The 22,749-nt window shown below is 40.9% G+C and overlaps 2 protein-coding genes and 1 pseudogene across 2 annotated transcripts; 2 read left to right on the forward strand and 1 right to left on the reverse strand.

The window, feature by feature from the left end:
- Positions 1–1,414: 1,414 nt before the first annotated feature.
- Positions 1,415–14,882, forward strand: LOC113143239 (serine/threonine-protein kinase TAO1-like). Its single transcript, XM_026328752.2, has 20 exons — positions 1,415–1,568; positions 2,175–2,246; positions 2,993–3,094; positions 3,202–3,247; positions 3,382–3,478; positions 3,588–3,701; positions 4,024–4,115; positions 4,502–4,595; positions 4,812–4,893; positions 6,200–6,367; positions 6,631–6,837; positions 7,370–7,504; positions 7,700–7,936; positions 8,052–8,180; positions 8,876–8,959; positions 9,209–9,328; positions 9,417–9,656; positions 9,764–9,976; positions 10,345–10,527; positions 10,742–14,882. The coding sequence occupies exons 1-20, from the start codon at positions 1,437–1,439 to the stop codon at positions 11,252–11,254; spliced, it is 3,060 nt and encodes a 1,019-aa protein (XP_026184537.1). The 5' UTR covers positions 1,415–1,436; the 3' UTR covers positions 11,255–14,882.
- Positions 14,883–15,430: 548 nt separating this feature from the next.
- On the reverse strand, positions 15,431–17,454 carry LOC113143329 (protein ABHD15). The gene is made up of 3 exons (XM_026328886.1): positions 16,688–17,454; positions 16,295–16,524; positions 15,431–16,200 (listed from the first exon to the last, which is right to left on the reverse strand). Exons 1-3 carry the CDS (start codon positions 17,414–17,416, stop codon positions 15,465–15,467), a joined length of 1,695 nt encoding a protein of 564 aa, XP_026184671.1. The 5' UTR covers positions 17,417–17,454; the 3' UTR covers positions 15,431–15,464.
- Positions 17,455–19,257: 1,803 nt separating this feature from the next.
- The window catches only part of LOC113142725 (von Willebrand factor A domain-containing protein 7-like), a 113,464-nt pseudogene continuing 109,972 nt past the window's right edge, over positions 19,258–22,749 (forward strand).

Raw genomic sequence — 22,749 nt, forward strand, 5'->3', positions numbered from 1 at the left:
AAAGCAAAGCTAATTACAAAATAGACAGCCAAGTAAGGACACACCACAGTGGTTAAGTTCATGAAGTAAAAGTAATTGTAGGCTACTGTCATTTCAAAGGGGCAGGTTTATGTCTGTTTACTGCAAGGGCTGGATTTATTTATTAGCCCTTCACATAAATGGAAAAAGCTAAAACCTCCAAATGATTTCAGTAATTATTTGTAATGTAAAAAAGCTGTTGCCAAACAGCACATGTACATCAGAGCAGTGTCACTTGTACAGCAGTATGTAGGGCAATAACAAGAGCTGATAATTTTACTTAATATAGGCCCTATTTGTATATGTGAATACATTTGGTTTTAGTGTTTACACAGTATATTCTCTGGAAAGACCTTTAGAATATTTATCTGACATGCATGATACATGAATGAGCATAATGAGAGCACAATTGATGCAACCAGTTTAGATACACAGTAAATTTGACTCCAGGTCCTTTAATGATCATCTGATGGAGCTCACCCATCATTACTGTAGGCCGCCTCATAGCAGTGCACATGAAATCAATGTTTGAGCTAGTGTATTTGCATTGCCCAGTCATTCCAGTAGTTTACAAACCTGCAATAATTGCTGAAGCAATCTGGTCTAATGCATTTGCGACGACTACGCAATTAGTAGATTATATTAGGGTGAGTACACAAAGGTGTGACCTATGGCTAAAATTAGTGTGCGTCAGTTGTCAGAAGCTTGCTGTAGGATATTTTAATAATGCCGTCAGTGTGCATGTCTTTTATCAGTTGGATTAGGGTATTTATCTAGCAGTCATTATAGTTAGGATGTTTGCTGGGCTTGGTTCTGTGATGAGCAACATAGGATGTTTTTTTTGTTTGTTTGTTTTGTTTTGTTTTCCCCCCATACATGACACAAAGTGAAATCAGAAGTGGGTTCATGTTTCACATTAACACATGAAATTCCTGACGTAAGAAGTTACAGCCTAACTCCAGTTTGGGCTTTGTAAAAGCTGGTCTTCTGCCCTGCGGCATTACCTTTTGTTTCCACCACACCTTTTTTTTTTCAGGCTGTCTATCACAGACAATTATTTTTGTCTTCTGCGTAGTGTATATTTGTGTTGTGGATGCAATTATTGAAAAGGCAGATTTTAATCAAATGTGACTTTAGATTGATTTGAATTGGATTTGTTTAAGATGAAAGTTTCTCGCTGGTTTCTTTAAACTTTTCTTCATAGTCTGCAGGCTGTGAGCATTTTATTTAGTCCTAGCTAACAGGTCTGTCTCTCTCTCTTTGTCTCTGCTTCCCCTCATCTCTACTGTCCATCTAGGAGCCCATGTACTGGTTCTCTAGGCCCAGCCATTACTGCAGATGAATCTTCAGCTGATTTGTCATAGCTCCGCACCCAGATAGTCCCATCCCCTGGGTGACAAGGGACTACATAAACCAGGATGCCCTCCTCTGTAAGGGCAGGGAGCCTGAAGGATCCGGAAGTGGCTGAGCTTTTCTTCAAAGAAGACCCGGAGAAGCTTTTCTCAGACCTTCGTGAGATTGGCCATGGCAGCTTTGGCGCAGTCTACTTTGTACGGCAACTACACCTTCACACTGATTCATAGAAAAAAAGAAATACACCTGGACCTTTCTGTGGGCAGTAGATGGTAGTAAAGCATACCCTTTGTTAAATACAGGAAATCTGTCAGTTCTCAGTCAGATTAGTTCATTAAATACCAATTCTTCATACTCCCTTGCTGGAGTTTAAGTAATCAATTTTGTGATCCTGATTTGTCTCTGTTTGATCAGCTGCTGTGTTCCTGTCTGTAAATAATAGAGTAACCCAAGGCTGAACTTGCCACTTAAAAGCGAGCAGCTGAATCAAATATATCGTATGTTTTGTTTCAGTACATCAATGTGCCAGAGTTTGTTTCACAGTTACAGAAGGGAAACCACAGTAGAATCAGCAACAGTTTATTTAAGCAGCCCATGATGGAGTTTAGTAGCACCAAGAGTGATGTGACTCACCCTAACCTTGATCTAACTTCTGTTCTTGAACACTGCATGCATTGTGGTAAAAAAAAAAAAAAAAGAAAGTTTTTGAAGAACCACATTCTTAATGTGAGAAAATGTCCATATTTAGTTGTCCTGTATGTTGTGGCTGAATACTGTACTGACAGTATACACTATGTTCTTAGGCACGGGATGTGCGCACAAATGAGGTGGTGGCAATTAAAAAGATGTCCTACAGTGGCAAACAGTCAAATGAGGTAAGACAGCATTGATTATATTATTATATTGATATTATAGTTCAGAACTTGACAATAAACAGGTGGCATTGTGGAATATGGTTTACTGTGTGAAATATGAGCCGTTTTCATGTTTAACTACTTTCTATCAGCAACATTGTAGCTACAAGTGGCATTTTTAATCATTAAAATGATCATAATAACTTCATTTGTTGTATAAATGTATTTCACCATGACTTCTGTACCTCACGATCAATGTAGCTGATAATTCTTAGTCTTACAATACAAGACTTTGATATATATCTCATGTAACAAGTCATCAATACTGATAACATTATTAATTATTGGTGTCGTAAAGTATCCAAACATGACAGTCTTATTTAAAATAGGAGCCTGTTCCTGTGCTCCCAAAATTGCCCTGAAGTGTACTACCTTGCAAATAAAGTAGTAATTTTAGGTAGCGCAGAGCCATATAACTATAGTAGACTAAATGTTTCATGTGTCAGTGATAATTGTGATTTTAACATTGCAGAACCTTTCAGTCTCAACAAGGTTACTCCTGTACTCTCACTTTCACTGTTGTCACCCCAGACACAGACACATGATTTCAGATTAGCTGTAATCAGATTACAAATAATCTGTGGAGGAAACCACTTTACTGAGCTGCACTGATAGACAGCCTTCTGCACACACACAGACACACACATACAGTCACCTCTAGTGCATAAAGCCAAGCAATGCATTGCTAGTTTTCTTCTTTCTGACAGAAATGGCAGGATATAATAAAGGAGGTGAAGTTTCTCCAGAGGATCCGCCACCCCAACAGTATAGAATACAAAGGTTGTTACCTCCGTGAGCACACAGCATGGGTAAGGCAACTGTTTATATGCACAGAAGCAAAAGATTATCTTTGCGGTATCTGTGAGTGTATATGTGTCTGTACAGTGTTATTCCTGACTTTGTGCCTTGTTTCTAGTTGGTGATGGAGTACTGTCTCGGCTCAGCCTCTGATCTCTTAGAAGGTGAGGTTTGTCACCCTTGCACATGAGATGAGTTAAAGAACTAATAACTGAGCACACAAAAGAAAACTGGACATCACTATGTCTTTTTCTCTAAATTTCATTGATTCCTGCTTAAAATGTTTCTTTTTCTTCAGTTCATAAAAAACCTCTACAGGAAGTAGAGATTGCTGCCATTACACATGGTGCTCTGCAGGGGCTGGCCTATCTTCATTCCCACAATATGATCCACAGGTGAGCAAATTTTATTTTTTCTTTCTGTGACTTTATTTGTTTTGTTAAAAGAGGCATTTGTATATACAACATGCCCCACATATCTCACACACATGATCTACTCTGTCAGGGATGTGAAGGCAGGTAACATCCTGCTGACTGAGCCTGGGCAGGTCAAACTCGCAGACTTTGGCTCTGCCTCCATTGCCTCACCTGCCAACTCTTTTGTGGGAACGCCATATTGGTAAGTGAAAGAACTGGAAGTATTTTTTGGGCATGTGTTAAATGTTGCACTGACCAAAGTGTTCTTGTCCTTAAATGGGTACATGGCCAGTCTCAAATGTCGTGCCTGTTTAAAGAGGCATTGATTTGTGAAATGGATTTGGCTGTAAAAACTATTTGCATATTCACACACAGCATTGCCTGCTGATTTATTCAAATTCTGTGATTGTTGGGAACAGTGATTTCCTATAAGGACGTTGCTGCTATTTTGCTGTTGTTTATACTGAGAAACTACTTAGATGAGTCTTGAAAAATATTATTTACTTTAATTTATCTTCATCCAGGATGGCCCCGGAGGTGATTCTAGCTATGGACGAGGGCCAGTATGACGGGAAGGTGGATGTCTGGTCTTTGGGGATCACCTGTATAGAATTAGGTAGTGTGCGTCTGTTGTATTTATTAAAATATATCTGCAATAGAAAGAATTGTTTTTTTTGGCAATAAAATTTATGTAAATTTAGTACTAAATACACAATCTCTGATCCAAACATTACCAAAATAAGGCAATACCATCTGTTATACATGTAGAATTGAGTGTCACTGCCTTTGATTCAATTAAGATTTGTTTGATGGATTTGGATTGCTTTAAAGGTTTTGCTAAATCAATAATGTTTAACAACTCAACATTAAACAGACCTGTTTTTTCTGTTGTATAAAGCCTTGAATGCCATATGCAATTTTAACCCTTCATTTACGTACCAGTATGTTAATATACCTGTAACATAATGATGAATACACTGATTGTTTTCTCATCTGTTCCAGCCGAGAGGAAGCCTCCCTTGTTTAACATGAATGCAATGAGTGCCTTATACCACATAGCGCAGAATGAGAGCCCCACACTGCAATCTAGTGAATGGTAAAGATATACACACAATTTCTCACTATCTGCACATAGTTGCAGCAATGAGAGATATAAAGTAAACACTAGAAATTAATATGGAGGCAGTGCAGTTTCTTAAACAATAGCAAATGTACTGTTATAGGTTGTGCAACTAAAATTATTTAAATTTTGCAAAGACTCTGTGTGTGGGTGTTTGTATTTTGACCCTCTGTCTTGTCATCTTTGCTCCAGGTCGGATTACTTTAGAAACTTTGTTGATTCTTGCCTTCAGAAAATCCCCCAGGACAGGCCGCACTCTGACGACATGCTGGGTGTAAGTGCACAAACATACTGTACACTGCTGCACAGGAAGACAGAGCAGGGTCAGTGTGTTAAGATTGGAGAGTGATGAGCCCTCCTTTGCTAAATCTCTCTCTGATGCTTGCTCTCTGTCGTGACCCCCATAAGCTTATATTTTGATTCACTAATCCTCTACTTCCAGATTCACACACACATGCACACACAACCAGAACATGTACACACACACTACTCTCTTTTGTAAAAAGAACACAAATGTAATTACTATAGAGATGTGACTCTACATCCATCATTAAGTAACTGAGCATCTGTCACTTAGCCCACTAATGTACTCACTGTTGCTAATGGAAGTTGTCCTTGGGGTATTAAAGCACTGGACATAGTCTTTTTTTAATGTTAAGCTCCAAACCTGCCCTTGCCTAAAATATTGCAGCAGTGTTCTTTTTAACAAAATCTCAGTTAGATCTTCTTCATCCAGGGATTTCTAGTCATTTGTGTTCGGCCCCAAAAAAATTCCAAAATGGACCGTTGACACATAATGTTTACATTTTCTGAGAGCATGTCTGAAGGTGGAAGTGGAGCGTTGTGGATGGTCATGACTGTTGCAGAAAGTATAAATCAAGCTTTTCAATGTTATTGTTTGGTCTGACTTAAGAAAAGTGAGTTAATCCTTGCTTCATGTTTTTTTTTTTTTTTTTTTTTTTTTGCTCTACTCTAAGTAGTCTAAGAGCCTCTGCAATGAAAGAGACAGATGTTTATCCTTTATCAGTAATGGACAAAAATATGATAATAGAGCCCCATTTGGACCCAACTAACACTGGACCCCTGGTAATTTAACACCATTCTGGGCAGAAGAGTGAATCCCTGTTCTCATTGTATTGGTCCTCGGTCAACCCAAAAGTGTCCCGGTCTGCAGTGATGAAGGACATCTCAAAGCTCTTATTTCTGCTCTCAGGAGCAAGGAGGCTGCCTGGAGGAGCTACACCTGAGGATACACGAGTGCATCCTTCACTGGAGTCTGTTACAGATTGACATGACCCTTTATCAGAAATCAGTTTGTGATTGGACATTTCATATTAAGGATCAGAGGAAATGATTTCTCATGTCTTTTCAGACATGTTTCCCAGCTCCTCTGTTCTTGCTTTTTTTCTATACGTCTTACACGGGTGGGACTTAAGAGGCAGTGAAAAGACACAAACAAGGGAAACATGGAAGCAATTAATGGAATTGGGATTCATACATGGAAGGCACTGGAGGAGTGGAAGTAGAGGTAAATGTACTTCTGTGACTGTCTTTCCTTTCCTGTCACACCTCCCCTACAGCATGCATTTCTGCAGCGTGACCGTCCAGACTCTGTGTTGATGGATCTTATTCAGAGGACCAAGGATGCTGTGAGAGAGCTGGACAACCTGCAGTACCGCAAGATGAAGAAGATCCTCCTTCAGGAGGCTCACAACGGACCCACAGCAGAAGCCCAGGATGGAGATGAGGTGTGTGGATATTTGTATATCAAAATCAAACTAAACCAATGGTGTTGGAACATTGTAAGCTTGTGTGTGTGTGTGTGTATTGAGCACAGAAATACATATGCCTCTTTCATGGGATTTCTGCAGAAGAGAAAATAACTAAGCATGCATTGGTTTGTATGCATGTTTGTCTGTCTGTGTCTGTTGGGTCTTTCTCCTGTTCCCTTTTCGGCTCTTTTTCTCTCCTTTGCTGTCTCTCTCTGTGCTCTTTCCTGCTCTGTCTCCAGGAGCTGGAACCAGGCGGAGGCCGGACAGGAACGGTGAACAGTGTTGGCAGTAATCAGTCTATCCCGAGCATGTCTATCAGCGCCAGCTCTCAGAGCAGCTCTGTCAACAGTCTGAATGAAGCAGCCCAGGACAGCCGCAGTGAGCTGGACCTGATGGAGGGAGACCACACAGTCATGTCCAACAGCTCTGTCATACACCTCAAACCGGTGGGTAAAGTGACAGGCACCTACAGTGTTCTGGAAGATTTTACACACGAAGATCAGTTTATAACAATGTTTTCTGTGATTTTGCAGGTAATGTTGACTAGTCTGAGAATATTATCTAAGTTACATCACAAATGTTTAGCTCAAACCCTGCATCGCAAACAGGGGATGTGACAATGGAAATATTTTATTCAGGGATGCTCCAATGAAGGGTGCTGTTATGGGAAATTTAGGATCCATTGGTTCTGAGGCTTGAATGAAAATCGAATTTTTCGGATGGACAGCCCTTTCAACTCCATATTTTTGTTTGTTTTGTCTTCATCAAAAAAATGTATAAACAGTAAACATAGAGCAAGTTCATGCTTTTCATTTTTTAACAAAAGAACCTAAGTGACCAGAAGTATGTTGTTTGAGAGGAGGGTGAATTAGGAAAATTGCATTTTAGTGATGGGAACTGTTACACAATGTTGTGTGACGTTAGTGGAGTGTTTGTGTACTGTTGAAATATGTTAATGCTGCTGCCTTATGTCTTCAGGAAGAGGAAGAGAGTTTCTCTGGGGAGCAGGGAGCCACCAGTCAACCCTCTGAGCCTCAGCCAACAGCAGCTCAGGCTCCGAGGAAGCACTACCGCAACAGAGAGCACTTTGCAACCATACGCACAGCTTCACTAGTGAGTATACACCTACTCCACCTGTGTCACTTACTAAGTTTGTTTATCAGTGGCCAAACGGTCATATATTTTGTGCTTTCTGTTTGACCAAAAGACTGTGAAAGAAGTATTCTGCATTTAACTTTACTGTTACTCCTACACACCTGAGTTAAACTAATGAGTCACAATGGACTCCGCTGCATCCACATCTTGCAGGTGACCCGTGAGATGCAGGAACATGAACAGGACTCTGAGCTGCGGGAGCAAATGTCAGGATACAAACGAATGAGACGGCAACACCAGAAGCACCTGATGGCCCTGGAGAACAAGTTGAAAGGGGAGATGGATGAACACAGGCTGAGGCTGGACAAAGAGTTGGAGAGTCAGAGAAACAACTTCACCCAAGAGATGGAGAAGCTGCTCAAAAAACACCAGGCAGCCCTAGAGAAAGATGTATGTGGATAAGCAGCATCAGCAAAAATACACATAGTAATTAATTCAAAAGCATGTTCCTTCAACTGAAGCAAATTCCTTTTTGTCTTTCACTCAATTTTCGTGTTTGGTTTAGCTGAAGACATTTGCCAACGATGAGAAGAAGTTCCAGCAGCATATTCAGGTGCAGCAGAAGAAAGAGCTCAGCAGCTTCCTGGAGTCACAGAAGCGAGAATACAAACTACGCAAGGAGCAGCTCAAAGAGGTAACCCCTTCAACCCCAAACATCACTCACAAATTATTAAATTATTTTATTTTTTGCAGCCTACAAATCAACTAAACATACATGGACTTCTTTGCATGATGGTGTGAAGTTACAGTAAAGGATGGGGATACATGAAAGGCTTCAAAATGTCAAACAAAATGGAACTGTTTCTTCCTTACTTCTTCCTGTACTGTATATGTATGTGCATATATATTTTTAATTGTTTTGGTGTTTGGTGATTTGGTTACACTCACTTATATCATTATTGCATAATTATTACAGATATTTAGCCTATTACAACAAAGGATATAACAGAAAAGTATAAAATTCTCAAAGCTGAGTGGCTACAACCAGTTTTTGGCATTTCTGCATGAAAAATTCAATACATTATCCAGTTAACTGTCTCTTCAGTTCTAGTTGGTGGAATTATTGACACCAGACATCTGGCTAACAATGGGGATGCTAATGTTTACCAAATGTCTTTCCATACACTGCACCTCTCTCAGCTCTGCGTAGTCACAGCCATATTAAATCAAGAGCTTTAACTGATTTGCTAAAGCTAATAGCTACTTCAGCATATGTATTTATAGAGGTCAGCTTGCTAAATATGAAATCAATAAATCCCAATAATAACAATTAACCTACCCCACTGAAATAAATCAAAATTACAGCTGTGTTTGTTACATTTGTCACAGGAACTCAGTGAGAACCAGTCAACTCCCAAGAAAGAGAAGCAGGAGTGGCTTTCCAAGCAGAAAGAGAACATCCAGCACTTCCAGGTGAGGATTTCTCAAATAATATAATGTACACTTGCAAGTGATGGTTTTACACACACCAGCTGATCAAGTCAATGTTAATGAAACTTGTCCCCCATCCATGAACTAACCAGTTCTGATCCTGCTTAGCTTATCTGTACTTAAAACTTGATTTACCAAGTGTTCTTGAGAGTTTGCGAGGCTCCATTCAGTAGCATTGAAGTTCGAGGTATACAGTATGTTACTGTAATGCCATAATGTGTCATTTCCCAGGCGGAGGAGGAGGCCAACCTGCTGAGGAGACAGAGGCAGTACCTGGAGCTGGAGTGTCGACGGTTCAAGCGCAGGATCCTCATTGCCAGACACAATGTGGAGCAGGATCTAGCCAGAGAGGTACTTAAACACACCAAGAGAACATGCCCACATTCCTCACTCTTACTATTTTGACCACTCTCAACCTTTGTCTTCTCTTCTTTTTCAGGAGCTGAACAAACGGCAGACACAAAAGGATCTGGAACATGCCATGCTGCTCAGGCATCACGAGTCGATGCAGGAGCTGGAGTTCAGACACCTGGGGACGATCCAGAAGGCACGGGCAGAACTGATCCGGACCCAGCACCAGACAGAGCTCACCAACCAGCTGGAATACAATAAGAGAAGGGAGCGGGAGCTGAGGCGCAAGCATGTCATGGAAGTCCGACAGCAGCCCAAGAGCCTTAAGGTACATAGACTGAGAGTCCCCCCCCCCTCCATTCTGTTCTGTAACAAACCATACTCACTCGCTCACTTACAGCACCTTACCCTTACTCTTTTCATTTCCGTTGTCAGTCTAAGGAGCTTCAGATTAAGAAGCAGTTCCAAGAAACTTGTAAAACTCAGACCAGGCAGTACAAGGCCCTCAGGAACCATCTGCTGGAGACTACACCCAAGTGTGACCACAAGGCTGTGCTCAAGAGGCTGAAGGAGGAGCAGACCAGGAAGCTGGCTATCCTGGCTGAGCAGTACGACCACTCCATCAATGAAATGCTCTCCACGCAAGCTGTGAGTACCTGGCAAGACCAGCTAAAAGATTTAATATAAAATGTCATCAATTAGTAATTCGTCTTTAGATGATGGCTGGGCTTTGTATTGTATTATTATTATATATTCCTGAACTGGGGCAAATTTTTCTTATTTTATTTATCAATAGGTACCTTCTCAATGCTGTTTAATCCTGCACCTAAATTACTAATATTTTAGTGTCAAGTGGTTTTGTTGGTTTTGAGAATTGATTTCTGTGTTTATGGCTTCCTGAGAGATATTTTCTTAAAAATGTTGTTTGTCTGACATTAGGCCAAAAAACATCAGAAGACCTAAAAATTATGAATATTCTGTTTATGTCTCTTTATCTTTCACTTGTTTGGCCTCAGCTGCGGTTAGATGAAGCTCAAGAGGGGGAGTGTCAGGTTCTGAGGATGCAACTGCAGCAGGAGCTGGAGCTGCTCAACGCGTACCAGAGCAAGATCAAGATGCAAACAGACGCCCAGCATGACAAAGAGAGGAGGGAACTGGAGCAGAGGGTGTCTCTGCGGAGGGCTCTGCTGGAGCAGAAGGTATGAGAGGCTCTGGGATTTGCTGGCTTTGTGTTGTGTTATTATTTTATTTTAATTCTATATTTGTTTTCCATTATATTTATAACCATAAATGTTATTACATTTTATTATAAGGAATCTATTGCAGTGGGTAATGCTTGTTCTCTTAGCTAAGAAAATTGACCTTGTCATCACGTGTTATACATTGATGGTGTTACTGTGTTTTTCCCCACAGATTGAGGAGGAAATGCTTGCCCTACAGAACGAGCGCCTAGAGCGAATCCGCTCGCTGCTGGAGCGCCAGGCCCGAGAGATTGAGGCTTTTGACTCGGAGTCCATGCGGCTGGGCTTCAGCAACATGGTGCTCACCAACTTAGCTCCCGATTCTCAGGGAGGCTGGGGAGGGGGAGGGGCAGGAGGAGGGGGAGGTGCCCAGGGTGCTCAGGGAGGAGGCCACTGGCCTGGAGGAGGTGGAGGAGGCGGTCACCATGGTCATCACCACCAGGGCGGCTCCAGTTCACAGCAGCCCTGGGGTCACCCAATGCTGGCTGGGGGGCCGCCACCCTGGAGCCTCCACCACCCTGGAGGAGGGAGTCAGAGGGGGAGTGGAGGTGGTATGGGAGGGGTGAGGAACAGCCCACAAGCTATGAGGAGGACGTCATCAGGGGGGAGGAGTGAACAGGGCATGAGCAGGAGCGCCAGCATCACCTCTCAGATATCCAATGGCTCCCACCTGTCCTACACCTAGAACACACACACCAGACAACACACAAGCGACACAATAATTGTCTTAAATTCTTGTGTTCCGACATAACACTACATACACACATACACACCATGCATGCACCACAAACGCAACATGTATTTCTCACAGTACATCTGATACACTGCACAGTCAGACATCAGTGTACTGCTAGCAGCGGCCTGTGGAAACCCAAAAGTCTAAAGAAAAGTCCAAGATGGTCAAAGGCTGTGTACAGTATGCCACAGTGCAATAGTGTCACTTTTACTGTAGTCTACAGTGCTTTTTATGTGTGTTTTATTTTTTATGCCATGTTAGTCTGTTGCCACAGAACCAAAGTAGTATATTAATATTATCTACTATGGAGTTGACTTTTTTGTTTGCAGTATGCTTTTTAGATAAATCCAATGTTTTCAGATGTTGTGATAGGACTGTGAGGTGTGCTATCAGGAAATGTACAATTGGGGCACAGCTTTTTTCAAGATTTACGCAGACATCAGTCTGATAAAAAGTTTTAGTTTTTTGTTTATGGTCAATGAGATGGCAGGTGCTAATGTAAGGGTCTGATGTAGGATTGAAGTTTGAAGAACAGAAATTTTCAAGTGACTAATAGGAAAATTAAAAGAGAAAAAGGGTTAATGTAAGTGAGTAGTAATGGGTATCTCTGACTCCATAGTAGTAGTGCAGGGACAGCTGCTGGTTAGCTAAAAGTATACAGTGTTTCACTCCTGCGTAAGTGGCTGAGAGGAGAAGCTTATCCTCAACCAGGGAGGAAATCTGTGATATCACCTTGTGCCGTTATTGATTGAAATGAAAAAGTGCATGCTCTCAGTCTTCAGTGCCACCGAGGACAGGGGTTATTGTGTACTGTGAGCACATGCCAAAGGTAAGAGTACAGATTTGTCAATATAAGTGTTCATGCCAACCTGTTGTGATGTATTTAATGTGATTGTGCCAGAGATGTCAGTGGAAGTTAAGCTAATACTACATGGCCTATTGGATGCATGTGTTGCCAGATTAGAGGAGAGAAGCAGTCATTGCTCATGCATGGTCAGCCTTATTGGATCAGCTCCTGGGTTTCCACAGGCCTCTGCCCTTCACTCACACCTGCCTAGTGGACGGCCAGTCTGAGAGATAGCTACCGCAGCCGACAACCCTGATGACAGGTATGGGTTTTCAGCAGCACCAAACCTCTACTTGAATAGTTTCAAAGCTGGTGTTGACTCTTCACTTGTTTGCAGTCATTTCCTGGTCTAATTTGGCACTGTCTTAGTGAAGCACTATGCAGTTCAAACAGCTTTTTCTGACAAATTCAAATATGCCTGTTAGCCTACCTCAAGAACACTCAAGTAGAGCGTCACCACAGGGTGTCGTAACTTGACAATGACTTGCACTTTGGCACAGGCCTTCACCCACACTCTGTGTTAATTAGACATATTTGTACACACACATAGATATGTTATCTTTTGTTCCCTCAACCCCCTCCCTCAGTCAAATACTATGGCTACTTGGCTTATGAATGCATGTACAGTGTCCAGTTTTGTACAAGAGGGATTGGGACATAAAAGTTGACGTTGAAAGTGTTAAAAAATATAACTGACTTAGCAGTTATTAGATCAATTGGCTGTAGATGAGCAAACGGCAACAGGTAAATTTTAGTTAAAAAAAAAAAAAAAAAAAAAAGTAGTTTCAGGGCCACTCACTCTTTGGGTGTAGAAATGTCCCAGTGTGTTGTTTTTGACATTACAAAAAAAAAAAAAAGAAAAAACTCTTACTATGAATGAACATGGAGTGTGAGGAGGACCTTCACTTGCCCTCTCCTGGTTGGTGACTGCTGAGTGTCTCAGTGGGTGGATGAGTGATGATGCTGTGATCTCCGCTGCCATGCCCCTACAACCTTCCCCAGTCTGACACCCCGCTCTGTCTCACCCCTGGTGACCCTGATATCATTTTCTGACCACTGAACTCCTTGCTTCCCTCTACCTCTGTTTCCTCCCCTCCTGAGCCTGGTGTGGTCTTCACCCTCTCTTGGATTTTTTTGAGAAGAGCTCTTCAATTGAAAGAAGAGAAGAAAATATATAATATATATGTAGTATTATATAAATCTTTTAAAAAAGAAGGATTGTAGAGAAATGGAGATTAAAGGTGGAAGTCTTATTGTGAAATGCAGAGGTTGTGCATTATATGATTTTCAGAGGTGGAATGTACAGGAAACCTGTTAATATTGTATATTTTGAATTTAAAAATATGGAAATCTAATTGACAAATCAGAGACAAATTAACTTGTGATGCGGACACAGTGACATTTTACACCAGTGGTGTTCATATATTTTACAGCCACTGGCTTTTCCCTGTCTTACTTGCAGTTGCAAGTTCTGAAACTTGTTACAGATATTCTGTTGTGACTGATAACAACACAACTGTAGGTCAGATTGCATTGAGTGGCGACATTTTGTTTAATTCTAAATGAGGATGATGTTGTAAATACCGTAATTTGAAATCTAGTTAGGTGTGGCCTTTGCTTTAGTATTGGCTGCATTTTACTTATAATACAAAACCCAGTTTAGAAGACAGTCCATCAAGAGAAAGAACTGTAAATCTGCTATTGAATCTGCAGATTTAATCTATTAAATCTGCAAAACTGCTGAATTTTTAAACACTTGTCTGCAGAAACAGTATTTAGTGCACTGCACAACCTGAAATTATATCCAAATTCTTGCACATAACAGTGAAAATGTATCTGTTTGAGATCTGTGAAGGTTTGCTCTTAGGTGTTGTGGAATCCACTGATATTATTTGGATTTTTATTTCAGATTTATGAAACATGCGACCTCTTTTGTTCTGGTTATACACAATGCATTTTCACAATGCACTTAATATATTTGCCTTTTTTTAATCTCATCACCCTGCACTCCCAACTCATAATCCTAATGTTTTTCTTGGCTCAGTTCTTTTAACAGGAAACCCCAAAATGTGGTTGCCCTGTATCTCTGCCATTGTACTTAACATCTTTTATCAACTTTTATTCCCATTATGTATTGTTTTAGTTCTTTTTAAAGGCTATTTTATTTTCCAGGTGATGTGCGCAGAGGCCCACATTTTTTTTAAAATTTTTTTTAGATCTCTTGAGTTTACTAGAACTCCCTTATTTTTTTGGTCTTTTTTCTCGAGGCAGTTGGGCAGAGTCTAGCTTTAGACCTTGGTCACTCTGACCACTGATTGCACAAGTGATTGACCAGATTAAAGAGTCTACTGTGATCCCCCTCAGTGTCCCGAGGGTCGGCTGCCATTGACTGAGAGCTGGCGGGAGGCAGGGTTATGTCTCTGTACAGTCTGTTTATCAGTATTCCTTTTATCTCTCCTGTCATTTGGTGGATCGTGTTGTTTTATTCTCCCTGGTCCAGAGACCTGTATTAAATTGTATTAAATTGTATAGATTGTGCAAAAAGTTGAATGTCGCATAGCAGACAGAAAAGTTATTCCTTACAGATGACAAAGTGATTTAAAATGTATAAAAGAAATTCAGAAACAAAGTTTAGGGGATAAATGTAATATTTTGTTTGTAATTACTATTTTTTGTTGGAAGAGGGCTACTGGATAAAGAATCATCTGTAATAAAGTAATTTTAATATTTCTTTGTCGCATGACGTTTTGTGTCTGAGGATTTCACACTTTCAAAGCTCCTAAATTTTGCCTAAAAATTTGAATTCTTTAGGGTTTCCTGAGATATTCTAATAGATAATTTAATTGATACAGTACTACAGTTTTGTTTATAGACCAGCCCAATCAAGATGTGTGTTGGACTTGTTTAATTTGAATTGCCTCTCTTTTTGTACTCTGCTCAGAGGTTTGTCTTAAAGGAGCTGGGAACTACATGACCTGGAATCCTGTTGCTTTAAGTAACACTTCAAGTACACACTGATTTAAAAATGAAGCAATGATCCTTTCATAAAAATACTTTCATGGAATTATTTTTGGAATTTCATGTCTTCATCAACTTTACCAGTTTTACAAATTAACAACTAATAGATATGTTTTTATTTTCTGAACTCAAAAAATGTAGTTTCCACTGCCTCTATTTTTGTTCATTCCCTTCAAAGAATGTGCTTTTATCATCTTAAAACTCCAGCTATAGTTGTGACTTGAATGAAAAATCCAAATATTGTCAAAGTCAGTGAATCTTTCTCTGCAGATCTCATCCTGTATCTGTTCCCACTCAGCGTGTATAGGACCTCTTCCAAGTGAAGTTCCCTTCCTCTGCAGTCACACTGCTCTGTTCAGCTTCTTGTGGTCTCGATTTCCTCGTCATGATGGGTCTCCTCCTGCGAGAAGGTACCGTGGTGCTGGTCCTGTTCCTCTGCCAAGCCTGACTAGGTACTCCCAGTGGATCATCACAGCTTGCTGCACCCCCCTCCTCCCTTTTTAGGAAATCGGTCACTACCCTGAAGTACTCCAGAACTACAGCATGACTCCAGGTCCCTTTCTTCCTTTCCTCATTTTCACTGCTCACCCCTTCTGTCTCACCACAGCCCTCCAGAGTGAATCCACAGTGGCCTCCTCTGTCTGTCAACACCAGAAGGAAATAAGGATTGTTCTGGAAAAGCGTAAGAGGCAAAGTAGAAGCAGGAGGGAGGAGAGGGTCGTCACGGCTGCAGATACAGAGCACTGGCACTGCCACTTCATCTGCATCTCTCAGTGGTTCATTCCTGTCCCAGTAGCTGTCCCAGTCCTTCGCTGGGTAAGCCCTCTGACCCAGAGCCCAGGCCACTGAAGGTGCCAGGCCCCACGGGGAATGAGCTCCTGAGTTTTGTTCAGAGTGGAGAGAACTTTTTGGAGGCTGAGAAGCTTTCTGCTGAGCTGAAGCACAGAAAAGAGTTTCCTCAAAATCTCTGAGGGAGGAACAGCTCAGCACCCGATCCACATCCAGCACTGCTCTGAAGGAGCTCTGAAACCTTACCGTCAAGCCAAGCAAAATACACAAAATTATGTCCAATATTGCATTCGTATAAGTGTTATAACTTCTGTTAATACGTTTATTTCTCTCACCTACTGAGCTGCAGTTTCCGGTGAAACAGCGCCCCCCAGCGATAAACAGGAGGCATGGCTGTTTCAAACCATAGTTGGCCCAGAAGCACAGGTGAGATGGCTGCAGCTGCTGTCAGGTGTGTACTTGAGCCACACTCACCCAGGTAGGAAAGAAGGACACCAGAGCCTGAACCCTCACTCACTGCAACCAGCATAGAAGATGGGTGGCGTCTGTGGATGTAAGCCACCGCCTGAAAATGGAGAGAAACTACTATGTTGCTTTAATTTTTATTTCATTCATGGTCCCCAGTGGATGAATTCTTCTTACTTTGGTGACCCTTTAAATTTTCATCTACACCGAAAAATGTCAACACTTTGCATTCAGTAAATGGCTGAAAATTCATTTTTTTATACCTGTTCAAGATCAGCTGGGTCACCAAACTCAGTCATTCGTGTAGTGGTCAGTGGACACCCTGCTGTGCCTCGAGGGTGAAACACCACTACATAAAAGCCCTGATCCATGGCTTGGTGGCACAGCATTTTTAGGTGGGGTGTCATCCCTCCCCAGGACTGAGGGATGAGGAGGAGGACAGGAGGGGTCAAGGTGAAGCAGCCCAGCACCTTTCCCCCGGACTGATGCTCCTTCCTCCTGATCGCCTCACACAGTCTTGTCCCCACAGCCCAGTCCAGAGCTACAACTCCACCGTCTCTCAGTAACAGATTATCTCTAGTGAACTGTACTGTGTCCACTTGTCCACTTAGCAAGCTGGACAGAGTCTGGAGGTGGGGGTCTCCCTTAGGCCAGGCGGCCAGTCTCGGCATGGCCAGACAGCCCCAGTGCTGCAGCAGATATTTGGCCAGTGCTGTGGGTTTGCAGATGAGCCTGAGCCCATCAGAAGTCTGACCTGACCCAGACAAAATATCTGGCCCTGGTGATTCAGGCTCCTTGTTCCAAGTCCTTGTATTCCTGTCTAGTGGCATCTCCAGGATCAGACAAACAATGACCCATAGTCTCCAGCCTGCAGCCCTGACAGCCAGCCTTGTCCAGTAACGCACGCTGTGCCAGCGGAGGCCCAGACGCAGCAGAAAAAATAACAGGGATGGGAACAAACACAACAAGTAATCCCATGCAAATGATGCCATTGGTAAGTAAAAGAAAGTGTCGTTGAACAAAATATCCAGTGTTTGCTCTGAGAGGTTTTGCTGTAATTTCCTCAGTAAAATCTGACCCCCATATTTTACAAAGTTGTTGAAGAATAGTTCGCTTCTTACTCTAGTTTGATAACAGTAAAGAAAAATCCTCACAAAACAAGAACTTGCTCCCTTCAGCTATTCTCTGTCAGCTCCTGTTGTTCCTCTACCCCTGCCCTTTCTCCTCTCTCTCCATAAATCATTTACCATAAGCACAAGCACAGACTGAGTAAACATAAGCCTGAGAAATCAGTCCCTTTGATATTAATTATAGTCTTTAACTTTGTTTCATATCTTTCCTTTTCCCAGTTTACATCTGAATACCTTTAGGACTGTTAATAGAGCAGTGAAACATAAGACCTACAGGGCTCCTACACCAGTATCACATGTTCCCTCCAGTTTAGGTCGGATAAATGAAGACAAGGTCAGAGAGGCAATGAGAAAACATTTGTGAATTCAGGAGACTTTCATTATGCTGAAGGTTCCTGACTGCTATTTATTTAGTAATGCAACATGTGCATGTTTGGCTTACAGTGGCATTATTTACAAAACTTCTCTTTAACTTTAAGAGGATTTTAGAACCAATGTAAAAGCCAGTTTTCCTCTTTTTCATTTGAATTGCATGAGACTTTTGAAAACTATACATGAACAGAACTTTTGAGAGAAAAGGTTTGAGCTATTGTTTATAATTAAATAAGACCATTTAAAATGATATATTTCTAAAGATAACCTTTCTTGTAAATATGTACAGTACTTGAAGTAGAACTACCTACTGTCAGTCCTTCTATTGTTCTGCGACACAGGCAGCCTATACTGTAACTGCAAAAACAAGTTTTTCACTCAATTTGTCATCATGAGAAATTAAACTGAAAGAATTTTGAGTTAATGTACTTCCACCTCTGTAAATGGCTCTCTCCTACACAGTGTACATGTGCAGAAACCATAGAGAAAATGAAGCGTTTACAGAGAAACTGTCTATAGTTGGAATAACTTCATAAATTGGGAGAATTTAACAGGCTCACTAACTCTATCAGCACATAAGCTTTTATTGTTGCCTTTACTTGTTTATAACCAGAGTAGCTTCAAGGTGTCTATGATTAATATCAGTTGCTGCCAGTCAACCTGTGGTATCATTTATAAGATGCCAGGTGGTACAGGAGATCGTTCTGTGTACTGGATCTCGATGCTGTTTCTGATATGACTGAACACTGTATCTGGGTTTTGATCTCTGGCTTTTATTTGATTCTTGTATTGTGTTGTCTTATGAAGCACTTTGTGACATCTGTTCTCAAAAAGGTGCTATATGAATACATCACCCTGGCGTGAAAAGTAATGTAGTCATGATTATGAAAAATAATCCACAGGCACAACAAAGAATTCTGTGCTTTGCTTCTTCCAAAAGTAACTTTAAAGAGTAGAAAAATATTCATGACGCACAATGTTTTCTATCATTCACTCCCACACAAAAATGTCTACGTGTGTGTTTACAGCAGCCATTTGAAAAAATTAAAAAAAAAAAAAAAAAAAACGTTCGACATTCACACAGTAACAATGTAAAGTTGTATCACGGCTGAAACTGGAATTCAATACAGAATTACTGATTATTACAGTGTTTTACTAGTTATTCTGGAAAATACAGATTTATGTCTGAGATCAATATGCATTTAACAATGACTCTGACATAAAGTAAAACCTAAATCTTGATGTGAAAGATCTCCACTGTCTTTATTAACAGAAGGAAAATACCATCCTACTGACATTTTTTTTTTTTTTTAATTTAAAGCATAGTGACACAACAGGAAGAACAAGTCCTGCACAATCCCGCCCTATTGATGGAGCACCTTGAAGCAGGTGTCGATGCAAGAATGACCAAGTCTGTTGGACAGCGTCAAGACCTCAGGTACAATATTCATAATTAGACTCATAATATAATTCTCATAATTATATAGAAAGTAATGTCTAATGCAGACATCAGAATTTTGCTACTCATGTAGCCACATACACTGCTATTTTTTCCATATTTTCTTTTCTGTGGTTTGCTCATTAAATATCTTTATATTTAATGACATGTAATATTTTTAATGAGCTGTAATGTCATGAATTTTACATCTTTATGCAGAAAAAATGGTTTATTTGACATTTAAGAGTAATTTAAGAAGGAAACGGAATAAAGGTAATTGTAGATGCATATGGAAAAAAGATTGATTCCTGTAGTTTATGAATAACTACAATTCAAGTTTGTTTCATAGTGTTGGTAGATGACTAGTGTCACTTGCTGGTGTCTGTTAGCAGAAAGTTGAAGATTGGTCCTCAAGATCAAATCAAGTCTATTCTTTAGGTGTTAATCTCTGAAATAATGTTGATTCATGTACTAAACTGTGATTTAAAATATTTTCCAACACTGATTTTAGTAACAGCTCTTAAAAAATCCAGTAATGCCCAGAATCTGTTAAAGATCCTTGTCAGACAGGTCTTAAGATATTTTACTACAAAATATTCTAGATTGATTAAATTTGCTTCTCCTATGTTTTTCCACAGTAGTTTCTTAACCTTAATGGAATCTTTTTATGTGGTTAAATAAAGGTTTTATTTTTTTAGATGAATTAGCTCCACAAATATTCCAACAATAAAACCATTTTAAATTCTAAATATCTAAAATTAGATACAATTGTATCTAATTCTACAATTGTAAAATATCTTTCAAGCCCTGGAGTGGAAGTAGTGGCCTGCTTGTCTTTTTACTGTACTGCAGGACATACCATCAACTGCTGCCACGTAACCTTTACTGTAACTGCAACAACAGGTTTTTTATGTAATAGCTGTCAATGAGAAATGAAAATGAAAGAATTTTTAGATGTTGTTCAAAGGCATGACTACGAACAATCACTTGTGTGTATCTATTTTGCCCTCGCAGCCTGTTCTGAGGTGCAGGTGCTGAAACCCAGGGGAAATTAAAGTATTTGCAGAGAAACTGAATCTGAGTCACTTGGTAAATGTCACGATTTAACACATCAGCTGGTGCCAGTTAAAGATCTCTGATTGAGGAATTTTTCTTTATCTGGAACCATTTTCTGGAGCATAACCAGAAACACAGCATGACTGACTGCAGTCACCAAAGCCATGACAATGAGTGATGTTGAGTTGTTTCTTTAACAGTTTTGTCAGCTGTTATTTTGAATACATTTAACAGCTTTTGACAAGGTCAGAAGTTACTGCTGTATGTTAAAATTATCTGTGATTTCAATCTTTTTGTCACAGGCTGTGTAATGATGTCTGGGCTGGCTGTGCTGTGCCTCCTGCTTCTGCAGACTGGAGCCCATGGGTTTAAGTTATGGGGCAACTCTGTGACTCACCAGCAGATCACTGAGAATGCGATCTTAAACATGACAACACAGGTGTGCCGGGCTCTGGCCATGGCTGAAGGCAAAGACTTCAAGTTTCCTGTAAGAACCAAGTTATGCTTGCTACTTATTTCAAATGACTAGTGCTGATATTTTCAATAAATAAAATATCAATACATGTGATGTCACACGGCAATAAAAGTGTGTGTGTGTGTGTGTGTGTGTGTGTGTGTGTGTGTGTGTGTGTGTGTAGCCACCGCCTTTTACTGCCGAGTCTGTTGCTCTTGCCTGTGGGACAAAAAAATCATCCAAGACTTTCCACAAAACCATCCGCTTGATAAGAGAAAAAAACAACATGGTGGACATATTTTTTTTCTGGTCTGCCAAGCACCACTTTGATGATGAGACTTTTACAGAAGGAAGGGATGTCATTGTAAAAGGATTATCATCTGTCAAGGCCAGTATCAAGCAAGGGAAGCTTGCCGCAGGGCGAGAACAACTGGGAAAAATATTGCACACTTTACAGGTAGGCTGATTTCTGTTATTATTATTTGACAATTTTAATGCTTTGAAATGAATTTACCTGTAGAGCTGTTGTTAAAAATGTGATCTTGGTATTAATGTCTTTGCCTTCTTTCTTTAAATGTGAAGGATTTCTACAGTCATAGTAACTGGGTGGAAATGAAAAACGAACAGCCAAACTCAAATCTGATCAGAGCCAACACCATCATCGGCAACATAGGTAAAGAGATTATTATGTCTTGGCTGTGTTAATAAGGGAAATATCAATGTGCTATAATTTCACTGCCTTCTTGCACTTTATTATATTTCACACTGACCTAGATTCCCTCTCTAAATCCCCTCTTTTAGTCTGTACTGACGCAATAAAGGTTAATCTAATCTACAGACAAAAACAGACCAACCTGTCGCAACTGTGATGGAGACAACTGCATGAACAACATTTTGGAGGACGTTCTGCAGGATAAGATACTAACTACAGGATATTTTTCCCTTAACATTTTTTTCCGTTCTAAACCCAAAGGTAAATCAATGTCAATTTGTTATTATTAGGCCCGAGCAAGGACCGAGGTCCAAGCGCAGGGACTATTATAATCGCTGAATGGGCAAGGGACGAATAAGCGGGGGGGGCGGTGTCTGGCATCGTTTTCTGTCTCCCCGCACCCCACCATGACGTTACTGGGCGTTAGACGTTTCCGAAAATGTATAGTGTGTCGCTGTCGCGCGGCCGTGGGCCTGGAAACTGCTAGGATTATTAGGCCCGAGCAGGGACCAAGGTCCCAGCGCAGGGACTATTATAATCGCTGAATGGGCAAGGGACGAATAAGCGGGGGGGGCGGTTTCTGGCATCATTTTCTGTCTCCCCGCACCCCACCATGACGTTACTGGGCGTTAGACGTTTCCGAAAATGTATAGTGTGTCGCTGCCGCGCGGCCGTGGGCCTGGAAATCGTTAGGATTATTAGGCCCGAGCAAGGACCAGGGGTCCAAGCGCAGGGACTATTATAATCGCTCAACGGGCAAGGGACGAATAAGCGGGGGGGGCGGTTTCTGGCTTCCTCTACCGTCTCCCCACACCCCACCATGACGTTACTGGGCGTTAGACCTTTCAGAAAATGTATAGTGTATCGCTGTCGCGCGGCCGTGGGCCTGGAAATCGTTAGGATTATTATTTTTTTTTTTTTTTTTTTTTTTTTATTATTCTTCACGTTCCGAAACGCCCTCAAATTTGACCCACTGAACGTGTGTGAAAACTCACCAAAATTTGCACCCCACTCACAATCGTGTGAAAATTTGATATTTTATGGGTTTCATAAACGACCTCAAAAGAATGGCTCTGCGGCGCCCCCGACAGAGATCGAGATACATTGGGCCTATGGGAGGTCATGTGACACTTTTTTCATAGTACAGTCACCGGCTTTGGCAT

The sequence above is a fragment of the Mastacembelus armatus genome, chromosome 14, assembly GCF_900324485.2.
Source record: "Mastacembelus armatus chromosome 14, fMasArm1.2, whole genome shotgun sequence".
In the NCBI taxonomy this organism is placed as follows: Eukaryota; Metazoa; Chordata; class Actinopteri; order Synbranchiformes; family Mastacembelidae; genus Mastacembelus; species Mastacembelus armatus.

Bases quoted from the DNA above. Each gene is read 5' to 3' on its own strand.
- LOC113143239 (XM_026328752.2), top strand. From the start codon at position 1,437: ATGCCCTCCTCTGTAAGGGCAGGGAGCCTGAAGGATCCGGAAGTGGCT. The intron at 3,479-3,587 runs GTGAGCAAATTT...CTACTCTGTCAG, and splicing joins TCCCACAATATGATCCACAG to GGATGTGAAGGCAGGTAACA. The intron at 3,702-4,023 runs GTAAGTGAAAGA...ATCTTCATCCAG, and splicing joins TTTGTGGGAACGCCATATTG to GATGGCCCCGGAGGTGATTC.
- LOC113143329 (XM_026328886.1), bottom strand. From the start codon at position 17,416: ATGGCATCATTTGCATGGGATTACTTGTTGTGTTTGTTCCCATCCCTG. The intron at 16,525-16,687 runs GTATAAAAAAAT...CTCCATTTTCAG, and splicing joins ACCCAGCTGATCTTGAACAG to GCGGTGGCTTACATCCACAG. The intron at 16,201-16,294 runs GTGAGAGAAATA...CTTGACGGTAAG, and splicing joins CGGAAACTGCAGCTCAGTAG to GTTTCAGAGCTCCTTCAGAG.